Source organism: Anarhichas minor, unplaced genomic scaffold (genome assembly GCF_050575085.1).
Source record: "Anarhichas minor isolate MPS153535 unplaced genomic scaffold, ASM5057508v1 ptg000026l, whole genome shotgun sequence".
Lineage (NCBI taxonomy): Eukaryota > Metazoa > Chordata > Actinopteri > Perciformes > Anarhichadidae > Anarhichas > Anarhichas minor.
This window is the reverse complement of record NW_027466472.1, coordinates 6808446-6828611: the sequence shown is the minus strand read 5'-3', so window position 1 is coordinate 6828611 and position 20166 is coordinate 6808446. Positions and strand designations below refer to the sequence as shown.

General features: G+C 41.9%; 1 protein-coding gene across 1 annotated transcript; it reads right to left on the bottom strand.

Moving 5' to 3' along the window:
• Positions 1-952: 952 nt before the first annotated feature.
• Positions 953-20035, bottom strand: porb (P450 (cytochrome) oxidoreductase b). Its single transcript, XM_076100493.1, has 16 exons — positions 19981-20035; positions 17589-17776; positions 11011-11059; positions 9943-10071; positions 9268-9420; positions 7887-8011; positions 7555-7644; positions 6444-6542; positions 6065-6181; positions 5815-5933; positions 5074-5255; positions 4758-4907; positions 4296-4563; positions 3744-3889; positions 2986-3071; positions 953-2549 (listed from the first exon to the last, which is right to left on the bottom strand). Exons 2-16 carry the CDS (start codon positions 17765-17767, stop codon positions 2405-2407), a joined length of 2037 nt encoding a protein of 678 aa, XP_075956608.1. The 5' UTR covers positions 17768-17776; positions 19981-20035; the 3' UTR covers positions 953-2404.
• Between the last annotated feature and the right edge of the window lie 131 nt (positions 20036-20166).

Here is a 20166-nt window from a genome sequence, read left to right as displayed (position 1 = left end):
ACACCGCCGCCTACTGTTGAAAGGCTACAATACAATACACCATGGCCTAGAACTGCAGTTTGCGTGCTCTATTAGTTTAAAAAAGATTAAACAGACCGAATTAATGTTCATGTTTGATGGTATCCTAAACAATGCTCACTCCAAAATACACACTGAGAATAAAGGGATTAAGGAGCATATTGGTTAAGTGTCAGCCCACAATTAACATTGATAAACATTAAATGTAGCCACAAGGCAGAATGAAAATCATTGTGCATACTTCCTTCAGCTACAAGGACATTTAATTGAAACGTAATCAGTCATCATTAGCAATATTAGTTCCACCGGTGCTCTTCTTGCTATGAAAGGTTTATGGACACATATATTGATTGTACTGTAAAGTCTATCTTTATGGACAACGTGCCTCATGCAAGAACCAATCTACAAACAGATTTGTTCTTAAGTGGCTCATAGTGATTTGATTCATAGTGATTTGGGAGGAATTGTCCCATTCACTTATTTTCTCTTAATTTGAACTTTGTCTCGGATGCAAACACAATCTCGACCTGTGTCCAGACCTGTCGTAGGAGTCATGTGCAACTAGTCTGCCGTTATCTAAATCTAAGCTTTTCACTAATAGATTGTATAATTCATAAACTAAGAGAAAGTGACTTTTTGTAACCCAGAACAGGATTTATCACATCAGTCCTTAGAACAGATTTTGTTGCGATAACTTAAACATAAAGGCAATCACACGTCTTGAAACGGGCTGCTGCTGGTAACGTTAAGTCACTCACGATTACAACATAATCAAAACATAAACTCACTGCTGCCCTGTGTAAGTTTAATCTCTCACCATTACAACAAGAGAATTAATGTGACGGAGCTGTCTGACAACAAATGGCTAAAGGAGGTAAATATATTCATGAAGTTAAACCTTTTTGAATCACAAAAATAAGTCACTGACCCAACAAATTATTCAAATTTTATGCACAAAAATATGCATGCCTTGATAAAATCAAACTAATACATTATAAAGAGGAATGACAACAACTGACTGTAAGCATGGAAGAAATCAAAACTGTTAAAAAGGCAGTGAAGCATCAGGGTTTAATTGCTAACTAAATACATAAGGCAAGGGTAAAAAGGCACAGGCCGCACTTCAACTGGTTGGCTCCTCAAACTCCCCATATTCACAAAAAAGGACTGACTGACAGATGTGGCGAGACACACCAAATCCTTTGATACATCTGGTCATCTTCTCCATGTAGTGGTGCATATGTGATTGGACAAGATAAAACAAAAAAATACATATAACAAATCGAGCAGAGGTGGTTGTCATATATCCAAGTGTTACTGCCACAATACAATCCCATTTCATACTCCTCTGCTGTCAGATGCATATCAAACAAACAACCGCCATTTGGGAGAACAGATCTGGTTTAAAGCACAATATTTAAACATTTTACAAATATTACAAGGTACATAGATTCATTTGCATCATGATTAAATGCCTGCTATAATGGGAAATAAAAAGCAAATAATCTCATGTTTTTTAATCTGTAAATGATCTTCCCCTTTGCATCACCGTTTGTGCCTCTTAAAGTTACTCTGACTGATAAAATGAACAGCAACGTATGCATAACAGGCAAAATCCCTTGTCAAAAGATAAATGCATACTAGTGATTACAATTTATACATCTTGTCTCAAAGATTTAATGTATTTTAAGGACATTCTAAAGTATTAAAAGATCATCTGAGAGAAACTGAAGACTGCACCCTTCACGCTGCACCAGGAAACACACAATGCTTCATATATTCACTTAGACACACGCATGATCCGATGTTATTTGCTGTGGCGTTACGTCTATAATCCGTTAATCAATTAGATGAACGTTACAAATATCGCAAGGTAGTAAACTGAATGAGCTTTCGACATTTTCAAAGTAAATATTCATGTTCTCAGTGGAATTATATTGTGTAGACCAAGAGCTGGGGGCGCAGCGAGTACCCGTAGCACTCCGAGTGGTCATCAGCTGCTTATAAAGTTATAAAGCTGCTTCGATTGACTCATTAATATAAAAACTGAATTTAATAAAAAATAAAATCTGAAATGAGGATGACGGTTTGCTGCAGACGGGGTAACCGTTGTTGGGTGTGAGACCACGGCTCAAGTGAGGACCGCAGCACACACACATTATGTCGTACCCTTTACGAAATACAGATTGAATTTGCCGAGTGTGTTCACCAACGAAAGCTGCTGAGGTAGTGTTTGCCTCATGATCTTCTGCTACCTGTAGCTCTCATGAACCAGGGTGGTGAACACATGTGTAATGTTTATATATTCAGTCCTGATAAAACAAGACGCACAATAAAACATTTTTTAAAGCACCACTTTGAGTAGTGAGGCTGAGTCTAAAGTTCTTTAACTCCAGACATCTTGCGAGTAGCGTCCCTTGGTCATCAGTTTCTTGATGTAATCTGTGGCCTGTATGCGCGTCATGCCTCCCAGTTCTTCTCCTATCTCGTAGAGGGCCGCCTGCACATCATGAGCCATTTTCTTTGCATCCCTAAATCAAGAAAGAGATCGCTTTAGATGTCGAGACGTCTTTGTTTAAGTGTCATTTTCCATATTACACATTTCTTTGTCCATCTACTGGAGGATTTTTCCCTTTAAATTAAAATGTGATCATTAGCCACCAGCCAGCAAAGATGTTCATCTCAAACATAGTGGAAGTTATTTGCTATTGATTCAAGAATGATGGCAGTATAAACTAATTCTCACTCTTCCACTAGGAGGTGCCAAAGAGACTGTTTCCATATTTCAGCATTTGTTTAACCTCCTGTATACAGTCCTTTATATCACATGGTCACAAATTATCAGTGTACCAAATACTACTCAATTCAGTATTCTTTTAAAACATAAACACATTAATGTGAAAGTTCAGTCTTTTTGAATGCATGTTATTTAATGTAAATCTTTTGCTGGTCAAATGCGTTACTTACCCGCAGACGTAGATATGAGCGTTGTCTGAGTGAATCAGCTTCCAGAGGTGCTCCTTATTTCTCTTCACTAGATGCTGCACGTACACCTTTATTTTGAAAAATGGAAAGAGGAAACATTGTTCACATGTGCATCACATGGTCAAAAAGTTCCACACACACGGACAATAAATAAGTAACAAAGGGTTTATCAACACACGCGCATAAATTATGTCGTGATATTAGATTTTCACCACACGATTATCATGTAACAATATTGTCACAATATCACCATGTCCATAGAAAAACATAAATAATGCTATGAGTCAAATTAAACTTCAAGTGTAGTGAGGTGGAGAGAGTCTATAAACATAACTGTATATTTAAGAGGCGCTGGATTATTTTCCCAATATTATATTATGTGTGTTAACATGATAGCAGTATTTTGTTTTTATATATCACAGTTATGGGCAATACCAGTATATTGTGACATGCCTATACAGACTACAGTACATTTGTAATTCAAGTCATTATTTCACAAGTGTCTGAATTTGTTATTCACCAAAACAGTGTTCAGTTACTTAAAAAACATGAACATCATTTTTGGAGGCGTGTTTTTTACGTGTTTCAGGCAAGAAGAACTTTGAAACGTAGCTCAACATGTCCCAGGACTCCACCCAAAGTTAAACTATTCACAACTTTTAGTTTGGCTGCACTTAGCCACCGCTCTGCTGTGTTTATCAGTGTAACGACACTAACAACGGTGAGGTAGCCGGCCGTACCTTTTGCTCCTGGTCTCTGGAGAAGGCCACATTGAGCTGTGTTAGAACTCCATTCTTCTCTGCGTCCTCCAGCTCCTCCTGGTAGAGATAATCCTCGTTCTTATGTCTGCAGCCGAAGTACATCACCGTCTCGCCAACCTCCTTTCCTATAAACAAAACAAAAGTTATTATATGCGTGACATTTATTCAATTCAGGCTCTTCCACTGAGGTTTTTAAAAAATATACATTTTCAGGTAATTCTCAGACCGGACTGCGCACACATTTATGATGATTTATAAGCATTCTTACTATCTCACAATTCCTACTGAACTAACAGGTCTGTGTTCAGAGTAACCCAGAATGCTAACAACCAAATTAAGGTTATTAAAGTACTGATTACTTGTATTTATTAACCGTACCCTGAAATGCATATTCAAATATTTTTGTGGGCAGTGTCGCGTACACAAGGACAGGAATGACACAAACATATGTGGAGGTCTTTGCCCTCATCGTTCTATACTTGTGGGGACATACTGTTGTGAAAAAGGTCAGACAAACAACAACATAAATACCTTGTTGTTTGAGCCAGGCTCTCTCTTGGATGAAGCCCATGAAGGGAGCGATTCCTGTCCCAGGGCCGATCATGATCACTGGGTTGGTGGCCTTGAAGGGCAGGCGGAACTGAGACTTGCGGATGAACATGGGAACGGTGGACTTGTGGCCGTTGTTAGTGACCAGTTTGTTCTTCAGCCAGTTGGTGGCAACTCCCTTGTTGACGCGGCCAGTCGGGGTCTCGTACTCCACCACCACGGCGCAGATGTGGATGTTGTTGGGGTGAACCTACAGAACGCGGTAGAGTTACCAACAGCCCTCTGCTTTAATTCTCAGATCTGAGCAGAACTTTTTTTTGCTTCTTTGCTGCAAACACTCTTATCAACAACAACAACAAAAAAACATTTGTAAAAGAACAAGTTTGTGACAAAAGTTAAAAGGATAGAACTCGGCCTGTCATGGGTGATTTACCAGAGAATTACCTTTGAGGAGGAGGCAATAGAATAATAGCGAGCCTGGAGACGAGGCAGCAGCTCACACATGTGGTCAACGGGAGGCTTCAAAGAAGGCATATCCTCCAGGATAGCTAGGATGTTTCTACTGGCGGCCAACACCCAATTCTGGTAGAGAGCCTGCAGAGACACGGCAACAGAAAGACAATAACATGAAGCATAAGAGGTGGAAAAGGGGCATCAATAACATACAGAGATGAGATGTGACTGCAGATGTGTTTCTATAACATCAACTAGATAATAACATTATTCCAACACCAATTCATCGTTTCCACCTGGCACTGACCTTGCCCTCAGGTGAGGAAGAGGCCATCTTGCGCATGTTCTCCTGGTCTTTGGGGTCGGAGGCGTACTGTGCCAGCTCGTAGAGGACGTTGGTGCGAGGGGAGTTTGTGATGTCCAGGTAGTGAGTGAGGGCTGTGCGGTAGGAGGTGGGGCACGGGAAAGGGTGCTTCTTGTTGGACTCCTCTGCAAAATAAATAAACAGATTGTTTTTTTATAACATAAATGTTTAATAAAAGCTTGAAAATGTCAACATCTATAAATAAAACAGCAACAGTATAGATCATTACATTACATTGCAGTCATTTAGCAGACGCTTTTATCCAAAGCGACTTACAATTCAGATTCTATCACATTTCTACACACAATTTTGGGGTTAAGTGTCTTGCTCAAGGACACATCGACTAGTGGAGCCGGAGCCGGAGCCGGGGATCGAACCGCCGATCTGAGCCCTGCTACCCACTTAGCCACAGTTGCCCACGATCAACTTACTGTTCTAATTAATCTGGGAAGTAATTAGACTTCCCTTGACAAACCTTGAAGGGTCAAGGTCAAGGACGACAGCAAATGAATGTAATTTATACCAAAAGTCAAAAACTTATATTACAGCAATAACACTCTACTGCAGTAATATAACTCCACATAATGCATCTGCTGCAAGTCAAGATATCGAGGGAGGTTTCCGTGAGAGGGTTTCAGGGACGAGTCAGTAAAGTCAACGTGCTTCAGGCTTTCAATGCCATACCATCAAGGTTGTTAAGAGAGATAACCGCATCAAGGTCCACTCCAAGGACTTGTCCTAGCTTGTTCACCAATGCAGAGTCATTTGTGGGGAAAACGGCAACGTGGTCTCCCGACTCATATCTGAAATCACAGAGGGTGACAAATTCAGACTTTGACCTGTATTCATAAATTAATCATGAGCTTTTTTTTTAATTTTTTTATTTCATTTAGTCAAAAGGGAGTTAGCTATAGACACATCTAACCGTTCTCACCTGATCTTGGAGCCCGTTATGTCCAGTTCCAGGTGCATAAGATGTCTATTGCCGGCTTTGTGGAGTCTGCGGTTGACTGTGACTGGGGCCAGGAACGGGTTTTTAGAATCATAGGGCCTGTAAATAAAAGAGAAACGCTTCTATGTAAAAAGGCACTTTCAAAAGGGCTGAACATAGAGATTACAAGAGAGACGTAACATCTAAAAAAAGAAAAGATCTCCAGTGTCCACTAGGGGGCAGAAAGCTACATTTCTTAGAAAGTGAACTCTGGTAAACTTGGTTAAAACATGTGGGTGAAATGTGAGCAGTGACTGAGCACAAAGGACTTTCATGATGAATGAGTTCTGGTCGTGAGCAGCATCTTTGCTGAAGTACTTACGGCTTTTGGACCTCAAAACTCTTCAGGCGACCGATCTCTCCCGAGTACACTTTGTTCATGTTGAGGTCGGTGTGCTCCTTCAGCTCGTACTGCCGAATGCTGTGAGGGAAAATAACGTTTCAGTGTCTTCAGACGCTGCACACATACACATATACTGAAATCAGTTTGATTCCTAGTGAAATGAAATTGAAAAATACACTTAAAAATATATTCTTGGCATTTGTTCAATTCACATACAGATGGGTGGGGTTAATCATGAATCGGATATGTCCTGTTATATAATCAGTCTTAGTCAAGATATGGATGTTTAAAAAAAGAACGAACAAAAAGACTTTGGGTGGAGTACAATGTTAAAACCAGGCCCATATGAAGCTGATCTGCTGAGTCGCATTTGGTAATCACGGTGCAGATCACCTCGTAACTTCAGTCTGTGGTTCGGGGTTCAATAAAAAACTAAACCGAACCAAAAATGTCAAGACTCTCAAGGCCTTTATCATCACATTGAATTGTTACAAACTCCTTAATACGCAAAACAATCAATGTACATCGTCACTTTGTTTATTTCACCAGCTGATCATAATCACAACTCTGATTTGATGTTTTGATCGTGGTACGAAATAATATGATGACGGGATCGTTTCATTTCAAACGTTAGAAGATTTTTGGTTTACATGAGTGATTGGGTAGATAAAATACCAGATTATGTTGAAAATCAAGTATTATTCAAGGAGTATATTTATATTCAAGCATATTTATAACCTTGAAAACTAAATTAAGTATTTTCCAAACATCCAAGACTTTGTACAAAACCTTTGTGATTATTTTCTTCTCTAAACCTCAGCTGAAGGAACATGGTCAACCTGAAGATACTGCTACCGTATCATATAAAATAGAACTAACAAACTAACTTTTATCTAAAGAAGGCAATATATCATGTAACATTTACTTCAGAGGACATAAGTTAGTGCCCCGTCATCATCTGTTTAATGTTCCCGGCTTTAAGACGGTACAGAAAGAGCTGATAAAGAAAAAGGTTTATGGTACAGAAGCGGACAAAATATGAGAAGTGAAAAGAAGAAAAACTTGAAACGGTGAAAATGTCTGAATGAACCTTGAATCATCTCCTAAGGCTTCAACTCCAAAGTGTTCACAGACGGCCGGCCAGAACTGCTCTCTCCATGAAACGAAGTCCTCTTCCAGACTGAAAGACAAAACCAGGCCAGTCAGCAGAGAAAGACATCGAAATACAACTTTATTCAACGAATTAGACTTCCTCTTTAGATATTAACACGTACATTTCACATATACAAGACTCGAGAATGATGGACTCTCTTTTGAAAAAAGGCTACCGTGTACTTACAGGTCCACCGCCCGTTATGTGTGCTGCACCGAACACCTTTACACTCAGAAATGTTTAGTCATCATTTCCTTTTTGGCACTTACTTGCCATCATCGTCTCCTAACCCGAGGTCAAAGATGCGCTTAGCCCCGAGTTCCTCCAGCCTCTTGTCAACGTATTTTCCCATTGCGTTGTAGTGTTCATACGTCTTGTTGCCCAAAGCAAATACCTGGAGACAGAACAGGGCACAGGGACAAACCATCAGTGTGCACTTGGCTTAATCTTAAAGCAAACAAAGAGTTCATCTGAAAATGGAAAAGCACGTGAATGTTTATCAAGTTGCTGTCAGGCAATTAACTCTACTTAAATACAGAATGAAAACAACGTGCCATACTGAATACTGTCAGACAAGAGACCCCAAAAGATCTCTGTGACTGTAATGTATGTCGTGGCTCTAACGCAGACCGGAGACAATAGATGAAATACAGCAGGAAGGACGCGACGGTGAATTTCCCACAGTCAAGTTCTTCACTAGAATGAGGCCAGAGGCTCTGCACCCCAACAATGACACAATGACACTGACACACACACACACACACACACACACGCACAGACGGCAAGAATAGCTGCTGCAAAGCTGTAGCTAATGGGGATCTAAATAAACTTAAACAGACAACACACAAAGCCCTTTCTTTCACACAAAGGCCGAGCCAGCTCACGCTAGTGGAGCCTGTACGTCAGCGAGGCAAACTGACATAGCGTGACTCACTAAATAAATGGGTTGTGGTCCAAACTGACACGTAACAGTACCTCTAAGAAAACATCAAAGGGGAAATCATTTGCATTATTACAGTGCAGGGGTTTGGTCGGGAGCTAAACAGAAGCTATTCAGTAAATGTGCACATTGAAAAACATTTCTATTACATCAACTGAACTCATGATTTTAAAATGAGTAAACGCATTAAGTCAATCAATAGACCATTCATCAGCAACTGTTACAGCAAATTATTAATAGTTCAGTGATTTGTAATGCCACATGTTGAATGGTTTCTCAGTTGTGAGCAATAAATGACTTCTGGTCCTGAATTACTGTAAATTAAATATTTGTGTTTTATTGGGTTTGTTTGATTTGGGCTCGATGACGTCACACTGGGCTCTAGGATATTGTGACGGGGATTTTTCACCGTGTTCTGATGTCGTATGGACCAAAAAGGATGGGTTAATTGACGGTTTAAATAAGCGTGAGCTGCAGAACAGAGTGTAACACAACGTTTGTACGGTCACTGGCATCATGCTACTGTCCCCTCTGTGGTGCGTGTTGTGCTTATTAAAAAGGGTTAACCTAATGCCATCACGTTTATGATAACACTAACTAATAACATAACAACAACATAATTCCTATACAATCACATTTTATGACAACTCTCAGAGTTCTTGTGAGCTTGTAAAGTATTAAAAAGACATAATCTGAGCATGAAGACTCACTGTGTAGGTTAGTCCGGAGAGTTCTTCGTCATCGTTTTCCTGCAGCCAGTCATAGAAGTCCTGGGCGTTATCGGTTGGGTCTCCTTCACCATAGGTGGCCATGCAAAATATGGCGAGGGCGTTTTTAATTTCAGACAGACGGGACAGCTCCCCCTGGAACACGATGAGACATAACAATCAGAGGCAGTGAGCTCTGAAGAACTAATCATTTTAAGGACGTTTGTTTGCAAGAGCTGCCCTGTGAGCAAACAAGTCATTTCAGATGACTAACAAATCAAAGTATATCTTTTACGCCTATCCTGGTTCTCAAAGCAGCGTTGCCGCACATTCTTGAAGCATGAGGTCATCATTCTTTTCACTTTGAATAATTGTGACTGAAATAACTTGCTCATCATGATCCGAGCACACGCTCTTTGGACTCACTTGCCTGGACATGTTTCAGTACCGCAGAGTGAATGTGTAATCAGAAGATCACTCTACTCTGGCATCATTATAAACTCATATTTGGCTCGGTTACAATCTGCCATGGTTTGTGTATTACGTCGTCGTCGTCATCACGGTTACAGATTATATAACCACTGAGGTTTAATAATTGCTTTGCCAAAGTAACACAGAAAGACCTCTGTTCATTTTATAAATCAGAAGTCTGAGTGTTGTTCCACTGATGCAAATTACCATTTCATACTCCTCTGGATCGGCAGCCATTCCTTTCATGCCGTAGCGCTGAGCGTCTTTGGACAGTCTGTTAGCGAACTCCTCCCCTGTGCCCGTCTGGGAGCCGTAGAACACGATGATGTTCTTGCCCTGGTCACACACACGGACATTTACTTGCATTTGCTCGGGTCGTGTAAAAGCGTTCTCCCACAACTACGATCACAAGCCGACCCTTCTCTCTCTCGTCCGTCACGTTATGAAACACAAACCATGTGCGACCACAACAGATGCAGAATTTCTTTTGGAATTTACCTAAATATGTGTTTAAAATGTACTTTCTCCCACATTGCCATCTAGAGTGACAGGGAGATGATTTTAGCACAACCCAAACTGCATAAAAAGACTAAATAACTTCACATGACTTGAACTTAACACACACAAAGAGAAAAAATACATTTCTCTGACGTACATCTTATCCATCCGTGCATGCATTTGTAAGAATCCTGAAATACTTTTCCTTGCCTACAGTGTTGCCATGATAATTCATAACAATGAACAGAGACTAAATTAAAGGGCACTGCGGACCATTACCATGGTATCTGAACTATTTGCTGCAAAAACCACATGATTCAAAACCAAAGTATTTTCTCAAGGCTGGCTTGTAAACTGTGAAGCATCAAAGTCAAAACTATGTTTCTAAATCTAGAACTGCACACAGTATTATCACAGAAGCAGAGGAGACCGTTGCAGTCATCGTATAAGTGATCAAATAAATGAAGTTAGCATTATATTCTTCCTCCACTGAGCAGGAAGAGGTTAAACTTACTGAAACCCGACCATCAACAGGTCTTTACGGGGGGAAACTACCGAGGTTGATCAACACCTGGTGAAGGGCCTCAATACTATTTAAAGTTAAACATTTTCAAGTCCAAATGGCTCACAGTCTTCTTTTAAAACCCTGAGTGATGTTTTCAAACAGCAGCAACCAAACTGCTTCTGGAGAACAACTCCATGATGGAAGCATGAGACATCAGACATTGACCACAACTGAAGCAGAAGTGACGGGACGGACGAGGCAACATCACTCACTGTTTTCTTCATTTTCTCGATGAAACTGGTCTCTCTTGTTGTGGGTGCTCTGGGGGAAGAAAAACAGGTTTGACTTGTTATAAAAGTAATGAAAAAACACAAAGAGACAACTTCTACCTACTAGCAATAACAATGCTCACAATTAGTTGTGGGACATTAAACGGGAGGGGCCATCTCGAATGTTGCGTTTCCAAACCGCAATCCACAAATCCTACTCGTTAATGTAAACAGGGTTTAATTAAGCTCAACTTCTTTCACCAAAGTTATACATTCCGTGTCCGCAAAGAGTCCGTGTGATGCAAATGTGATCTGCGTAGGGTGTCCGCGGATCTACTGAGCGTGTGTGGAATGCGTCCTCCAAGCGGACAGTAACAGAAATACTCTACGTCCATCGTGTTCATGTACGTGTCCGTTTGGGAGTATAGCCGAGGCTTTGATCGTCTTCTAGGTAAAAGGCTCACAAACAAACAACAGATTAGAACGGGTTGATAAGTCAACATTATCACTGACTTATAGGGAACTGCAGTGTCAAGGCCATATGATCACGTTGATCAGAATTGTAAATAATGTTATTGATGATTCTAAGCAAACTTTCATTAAAAAAAAAAGAAAAAAGTTACTTAAGTTTTTGTTTTAAGCAAGTGAAGGGTTTTGTCTGATGTAATAAGTGCACATTGCACCAACTCTTGGGCAATGTGCACTTATTGTCTCGTCATTGTTAGTGTTATTAACGACAGGGAGTAGCAGAGCAGCGACTCAGCAACCGTACAAGCATGAGTCACACTGACTGTGTGTACAGTAAGCATACCAGAAACATTAGCACATCAAAGTGTGAAGCTGTTGATACGTTGTTATAACTACCAGGCAGCTACACCTCACGGAAAATTCAGACTCTTGATTCAGGTTCATCCAGGGAGTAATTAACGGACGGAAACAGATCAAAACAACATGCGCACGCACGCACACACACACACAATGAATTAAAGAAAAGGGACGCAGGAAGCAAAATCTATTATTGAGCCGAATAAAAGGCAACGCCTCTTCATTCAGCATCAAAGGTCCAGCTGCAATTCTGTCTGCACCGAAAAAAGGAATAATACGGCTACACATAACTACAAGCAGAGGTAGAATATGTTTCCAGATGTTCCACATCTGAGAGCAACAAAGCTGTAGGAGAGCCTTAAAAGCTGCGAGAAACGGAGACAATGAATGTATTTGCGATATGTGACCTCTGCACACCTCTTTTCTGTGGGTTCTTTAGGTTGTAAATGGACTTAATGTGTTTTAGTAGCAGGCATGATGCCCAACGCACCATAAATATGGGCCCCAGTGGTTAATACAGGCTGCACTCTGAAGCGAGGCGTAAATTCCAGATTACAATTTAAAACAGGCCTTTGCCCCCAAGCTGAAGCATTCCTGAGAGCTTTAGCGGGCTCTTTCTGAGAGGTCATCAACTGAGAGCTTCATCCTAATCCGCCCCACAGACACTCCAGAGGGAGGATCGTCTGAGCATCATTAGGAAAATAGTAACGAGAGCTCACAAACTTCAGTATCTTAACAATGTGTCAACAAATGCAAAGCATCTTGAGCTTGTGGAAAATTAAACAAGACGTGCATACAGCAAAAGATAGGCCTTTTGGATTAACTGAGAGTTAACTCTCAATAAAAACTCATATTTAATGATATTCTGGGACATGGACGATCATCATCATCATACTATAAAAAGTTGGGTTACTCTGTTTAGTGTCATCTCTTAGTCTCACTAGCGTACAAAGTCTTAATGGGAAGAATATACAGGAAAAAAGCACGCACCATTCTGACAAACACAAAAACAAATCATAGTTGACGTGGAACTAGTTGCATCCTCATCAATATTATTATAACATTATTTGAAGTAAACAAAGCTGGCTTTGCACATCGTACGTTTTTAATGTCAGGATTTCTAAAAACAGAAATAAAGTATTCTGCTGAGACTGTCAGTTCGGCTCTGATAACACGCACATGGCCTCATAATCTTGAACACCTTTTCCTTCAATGGCTGGAGTGTAAAATGCATTAGTGGTTTTCATTATTATTGTTTGAACAATCTACAGCTTAGTCCAAAGAGTTCAGAGCTCATCATCTGTATGTGCGGTCAGAATAAACTTTCCATTCATTCCTCCATCCAGGAAGTAAAACCTTTTCAAACAAGCACGCCGAGTAAATTCAGTCTTAATCTGCAAACACTCAAACGTGGAGGTAATCTCACTACGACCAATGACATGTTCTTCATTTTGCAATCCGACCCCAGCAGAATTAAACAAGCTTGAAAATGTGCAACACAACAGTAACCGACTGCACAGTGTTTGAGGAGCTTGTGGAAAAGAGGGGGGGGGGGAACGAAGACCCAATAATCCGATTATGTTTGGAGTAAAACAGATTTGATGACTATCTTTTACATAACTCACTGGGAACATTGTCTTCTTCTTCTTCTTCTTGCCAGTCTGTGCTAGAAACAAGTAAATTACACTGTGGAGAGCTACATCTGGAAACAAGCCACGAGTTGCACACTTAACAAATCCCTTACAAGGTGTCAATCAAAAACGTACACGCCCTCCTGTGATCTGTGCCATCACGCTAAACAATAGCTGGTGGCAAGGAGCAGCGAATCAAACGCTTCACTCACCTCTCAGCAGCATCTCTCCTGTCCTCTGGCAGGGAGAAGACACAGCCCATGGCATGCAGCCCTGTAGCTCACCACCGGCAAGGCCACGCCGGGAACCGCCACGCTCAAAATCAAAAAGCAGGACGTCAACACTCCAAAACCACAGGAGGGGGAAAATAACAAAACAGTCCAGAAAGCGCGGCCCGGACACTCGCAGGTTCAGAAGAGCTGCTTAGCCTTCACCCTCAGAGGCTCCAACACAATCTGAACTCTGCCTCTTCCTGTGCTGCTCTCTGAAACCAGCAGCGTCTGTTCTGCACACACACACACACATGCACACGCACACACACACACACACACACACACGCGCGCGCACACACACACACCACTCCACACACACACACACACAGCCCGACAAGCCCCGTCAGTGTCTGGCAACCGCTGAGGACACAATGGTGGGAAACTGACTTTCCCATAAAACATAGCCGAGCTGCAGACCTACACACACTTTTGACTCACACAAAAACACACACACACAATGAAACACTCTCGGGGCTGAAAATGCCTTCCCTCCTCAACCCCGCCCCCTTTCCTCTCCGGTCTGAAAGGTGTTGGGAACGAAAAAGTCTACAAGATCCATTCCGACTATTTGGCCGGTTATCAGAGCAACTCTCTCGGTGGACCATTGAAGGAGGGGAGAGAGGGGAGAGGGGGGAGAGGGTGGAGAGATTTTCTGAAGTATCCCCGCCCTCATCTCACTGGAGGAGAGAGGGGAATGTCATTGCTATGGCAACCTCATTTATCATAAAAGGATTCTATTTGTGACATGGCCTTTCACCAATGGCAGAGCAGCTCAGCCCACACACACACACACACACTAAAAAGAAAAAACAGGAGAGTGGGGAAAGAAGAATGAAAAAAAAAAAAAAAAGCAACTCAGGGCAAAGAAAGGGTTGCTTGTCTTTTGCCTCAACTTTCCACCTTTGAGGAGGACTCACAAACGCAGCTTGGCTCGCCCTCCTCGTTCGCTCTCCAGGGAACTTTCAAAATGGGTTCGGGGGCCAAAAACAAAAGCACAGGAAAGACTACGCCCCCTTCATAACAGTTAGGGAATCACTGCTCCCTTTAAGGGGAGGGGAGACCAGCTCCGTGTTCTCTTCCTGTATTCCCGCCTCCAACAGATGCACACTCTTCCTACAGGAAAACGTGCTCCACAGGGGTCTCCCCCCCCACACACACTCGTTTGAGCAAACCTCCCGTTTTCACACAAATGGTCAGGATCCCCCCCCCCCCCCCCAGCCTCCACCACTGTCTCCATTCACAGAACCACGCAAGACCTCAGCCACACAGCGAGTGAGGCTGCCGCTGGACCGAGGCTTTACTCTGGTGACCAAAGGAACTGTGTTGTGTGGTGGGGCGGGACTTAAAAAGTGGCCAGTGGAAGGAGGGTCCGCTGAAATGAAGCCACGCCTCCAATCCCTCCACGGAGTGATGAGTAAGCACGTCGCTATTTTTACATAATCGCCTGGTTATTTGAGTTGCCCGAGATCTTTCTTACATTATCGTTAGAGTCAGAGAGTGAAATACCATGTAGGTACGTAGTGCTCCGGTGTTACGCCGCCTTACACAGACTCAATACGCAAGACTTCATGGTTTCAAGGCAAGGCAACTTGGCTGTAGACACTTTGCACACATATCACCGAGGCTAATGTTGTTAATAAGGCCACTCACAGAACTACACAACTATACCCTGCAGCAAAATCCACACAGCACACTCGCCTCTCTCTGGACTCAGCTTTAATCCAGGTGCTCATGATCTGCACCGCATCAAACTGTCCAAAGGGGTCCTTTTTACGTCCACAAACAGAAGTTAAATCTTTTATTTTTATTTTTTTTTTAATTGGTGAAGCAATGGGACAAAAAAATAAATACATTTAGTGACATAATAATGGAAGACAGACGTAAAGACAAGACACCGACAATAACTTAAAGCAGTTACGATGACGTAGGTAATGAAGTGATAAGAGTCCGGGGGTATAGATTCAATTAGATTGCGTTACGTAGAGTACGTGTGCGTGCGTGTGTGTGTGTGTGTGTTTGTATGTAAAAGAGGCAACGGTATACATCCGAGTAGTCTATGAGATGTGTGGCAGAAAGACAAAATCTGGCTCTTTGTGCAACCTGTTGCGGCTCTGGCTCTGATGGCGTAAAATCATTTTTTGGGAAAATTAAAAAGTGTGAAATAATTTTTCTTAAGATTTTAGAGAACTGAGCTGATATCTCTCAGTGGATGTCTGCACACCACCTGGAGCTAAAACCTTGACAAACATCTGAGCTGCTCTCCCGTCCGTGACCTCTCCATCGCCATAGAAAACTCTGTGCTGTCCCAGATTCGGACTCCGTTCCTGCAGATTAATTCTCCATAACATCAGGAGGACGCGTCCGATCCTCACCCAGTAGGCGGTGCAGGTTCTGGTCCAGGCTCTTGTCATCTTGCTCCTACACTACTGTAACTTACTACTGGATAACGTGTCTGCATGTGCAATCTGACCTCTGCAGCTCATCCAGAATGCAGCAGCCCGGCAGGTCTCCAACCCTCCCAACTTCTCAGACATTACTCCGCTCCTCGGCACGGTCTCCCGGTGGCTGCTTGAACCTGATTCAAGACGCTGGTCCACTACGCTCTGCTACTGCCACTCGGCTTGCTACTCCCTCACTACGGAGGGGCCCTCGGCTCTACAAAGTCACTACCGTTTGCTGTCCTGGCGCCACAATAGTGGAACAAACTCCCCATTGACATCAGGACAGCAGAAATGCAAGAAATCATCCGTCACAGGCCTCCCAGCCCCAGTCTGCTGATTAAACTTTGAAGATAAAATCAAGTGTCCTTCTACATAACCGAACTGTCCTGAACCGCTTTTTCTCTGGATAAGATCGGCAACACAACAGTTTCAGAACAAGCTATCTAAAATAACAATCAGTGCAGCAGAGCGAGAGGTAAAACATTGTTGCAGTAAACAATTTAAAGTCCTTTGCAAACATTGAATCATTTCGCTGAATAGCCACTGAAACGAATACAACAGCACTGCTGTGAGACATAAAATGAACAATAAAACACAATTAAAATCGTAATGATTTGTATAATTAATCGTCTCACTAATGTGTGACAGCCCTGGTTATGAGTGAAGGGAACAGGCACCCGCGTCAGAGAGAGAGGGAGATCAGGTACGTTAAGTAACAGAGATGTTGATAAAGAGCAAGGAGAGCGAAACAAAGGTCGCTACTAGTGGAACATTTACAAGCTTTAAGCCGTGCACTCTCACACACTTGCTTTAGGGTCCATGTAGGGTCAACTAGATCCAGACTGACCTAAACTAGACTGCTGCAATGAAATAAGACACAAGCAGATCACTGACGATACACACACACACACCTATTCATCATCATTCTTCTTTAAGCCATGTCCAAAACATGTCGACTAAAAGAAGAAGTCTCTCGCTACACCAACATTGTAAAGCTTTTACATAATCAACAGTATGTGTGAGGTCAAACACAATGTGGCTATAGATTTTATTTTACAGTAAATGATTGTGTGCGCACGCACGCACGCACGCGCGCACACACACACACACAACTACTTTACTTCAGAGTTTGGCCCAACAAAAGTCATTTAGCAACATATTTTGTTATAATAATAGTATGTTTTGTTATGATTATATAATAGAAAATATTCCATGAATCAAAACCAGGATTGATCAAACTCTGAACCAACAGTACAGTGATCAGAATCTGTTAAATCTACACAATCCATAAAATAAATAAAGCATAATCTAAAAGACACGCTCTTCCTCTTAGCTTAAGGGCTTCAACTTATTCGACTTTTTTTTTAATTTATGTATTATGAAACCCATGGTTTACTGTGATGGATACTCACGGCGTGTCGAGCTTCTTGAATTCGGGGATGGGCTCGGGCTTCTTGCGGGACATGAACCAGTAAACAACAAAGGCGACGATCAGGGAGAAGAGGAAGAGGTCCAGGTTGCTGAAAAGAGGCTCCTCTTCATCAGCCATGGGCTCGGTGTGGGCGGCGGTCTCGGCGTCCATGTCTGTCATGTTGACCCTCTACAGAGGGACGGGACAAACGGCGTTAGAACCATTCTGTTATAATGACTAAGACAGCTGCAATTAAACAATCTGCATTCTAAAATCAGTGTCAGTTCAACAAACTGGGGGCTCTGGCATAAAATTGGTTAAAATGCTGCACAGAACCATATGATTGCTAACATATGCGAGCAGTATTCCACATGCCATACTCTACAATGATGGCTTTTGTGCATGCATTATTGGACAATCGGCTCTGTACACACTGCAACATCGTAACCCACTGCTTTCGATACAAAATGACTTTCTTGTCATGCATCCACGACAGCAGCTCTTTACACACGGAGCACAAAAAACACATCGTGTTCAGAGCTCTCAAGTTTCAACTTGGTTCAAGGAGTGCAAACAATGGGATCGGGGTTTCTCCCGATTCCTTTAGGCCGGCGAGTCCGCAACTAGATGACAGTTTGATCGACACAGCCGTGAACTCAGAACACACTCGCTCAATACAGCACTGGCTTGCCAACTGCTTGACTTGTGACTTATTACCGACGTATTAAGCAAACCAATTATCTATGACACACTGAGGTGCCAAGTAGGTACAGAAGTTACTGCGATACCAGTTTGTGATACTATTGTCAGATTAGTCAGGTTTGTACTCCCTAGTTTTGTAATAGCCTCTCATTGTGCCCTTTATCATGTCTACAGTATAGCCTGACCAATACTGGATTTTAAAGGCAGATATCAATTTTTTTTAAAGTCTGATAACAATACATTGGCTGATGTTCATATTTGTTTGCATAGGCCCAAATAACTTAAAACATTTGAGTTATGATCACTTCAATTTGGTTATCAAAGACCAAGATATGTACTGAAAGGAACATTTTACAGTTTTAAAATAAACCTGCCAGGGCTCGCAGAGCTAAAACTATCTCCACAAAGAAAGGTCCGGCTACACACTTTATCATGCTGGTATAGGAGGGAATAAAACACTGCGTCTTGTTTGTTTTTCTTTAAACCAATTACAATCTAGATTTGGGAATTCTGCTGTTATTATTGGACAGTATAGAGGCCGTACAGAAGAAGGAGAGAGACATTAGACATACAATAAGAGTCCACAGCTGGAATCTAACAAGGAACAGAACCTTAACCACTTGTGGTGCATTTGAATTGCCTTGTATTCTACTGAAAGGGTGTATTTTGTCCACCACGATTCTATCAACGAGGATAGAATACATATTGTTGTAATAAAAATAAGTCTGCTCATCCGGGAGTTACGGTAATGGCCACAAACACACAAAAGAATACGCATGAATCATTTAAATAGTATCATTGGCTGTTGTGGTAGAGTATGTTGACTACTTTACACAGTGATCTCCCCACAGAGTCAATTAGCATCTCCTGTCTCAAGTTAAACGTGTCATATATGTATAAAAATAGCAGCAACAACACAAGCAAAATAACTAATTATTTAAACTATTAAGAACTTAATTACCGATTATAATTTGTTCTTGTTGATTTCACACACAGTGGCGAAGGATAACAAGCAGTGTCCCGGTTATAGACACACAAACCCTGAAACACAGTGTGTATACTGTATAGTTCAGTAGCTGTTACTATTGGAAGGTTTGAATGACCAACGAAATCAGACATGGACGAGGTTCACAAGAGTTCATCCCAACAATTCCCCCTTTGCTCTTCTTCTGCTCTAAGCAAATTATTATGCAACACTCAAAAATCACGTAAGAGGCACCGGTTTCCCAAAGCGTGCAGGAAAGTTGCACGTGCAATGTAGACACCTGCTTTAATTCATTTAAATTGAGGAATATCCGATTTTGCTAGTTTAGAAAAATAACGACGGCGGTGAAGTAAAACGAGGTAGTTTAATAAGATAGAGAGCGGTAGAGGGACATAGGGCCCTGACTACTGCCTGGACTGAAAACATACACTGTGAACAACATGACAGCTCGATGAGGAGACTAACAAGTGTTGTGTAAAACAGGATATGTGCAAAGATTGGGAAACGACTTGCTCCAAGGAGAGTTTTCGTAACAAGGAGTCAGCGCTTCTCTTTAGATACTGTTCCACTGACAAACATGAAGTGCAGATTAAGTTTCTAGTTGAGGTGTAAATCTATTCACGCTGCCGTGTAGTCCCCACAGACTGACACAGACTAAAAGTCGATGCAGAACCACTAAGATTGGTGAGTTTGGTGCAGTGCTTACCTTCGCCTCCCCTCTTTGTGTCAGGCTCGCACTGTGTTCAACACGGAAGGAAACTTTCCGCCATATAGGATCAAACCAACTCAACCCGGGCGGCGGGGGTGGACTGCTGCACTTTTAACGCCAAATAATTTAAATCTAGAGATGGTAAAATGTATTGATACACAGCAGATGTTTGTCTTTAAAAAA

Bases quoted from the DNA above. Each gene is read 5' to 3' on its own strand.
- porb (XM_076100493.1), bottom strand. From the start codon at position 17,767: ATGACAGACATGGACGCCGAGACCGCCGCCCACACCGAGCCCATGGCT. The intron at 11,060-17,588 runs GTGAGTATCCAT...TTCTTCCCCCAG, and splicing joins TTCAAGAAGCTCGACACGCC to AGCACCCACAACAAGAGAGA. The intron at 2,550-2,985 runs GTAAGTAACGCA...TTCTTGATTTAG, and splicing joins GCTCATATCTACGTCTGCGG to GGATGCAAAGAAAATGGCTC.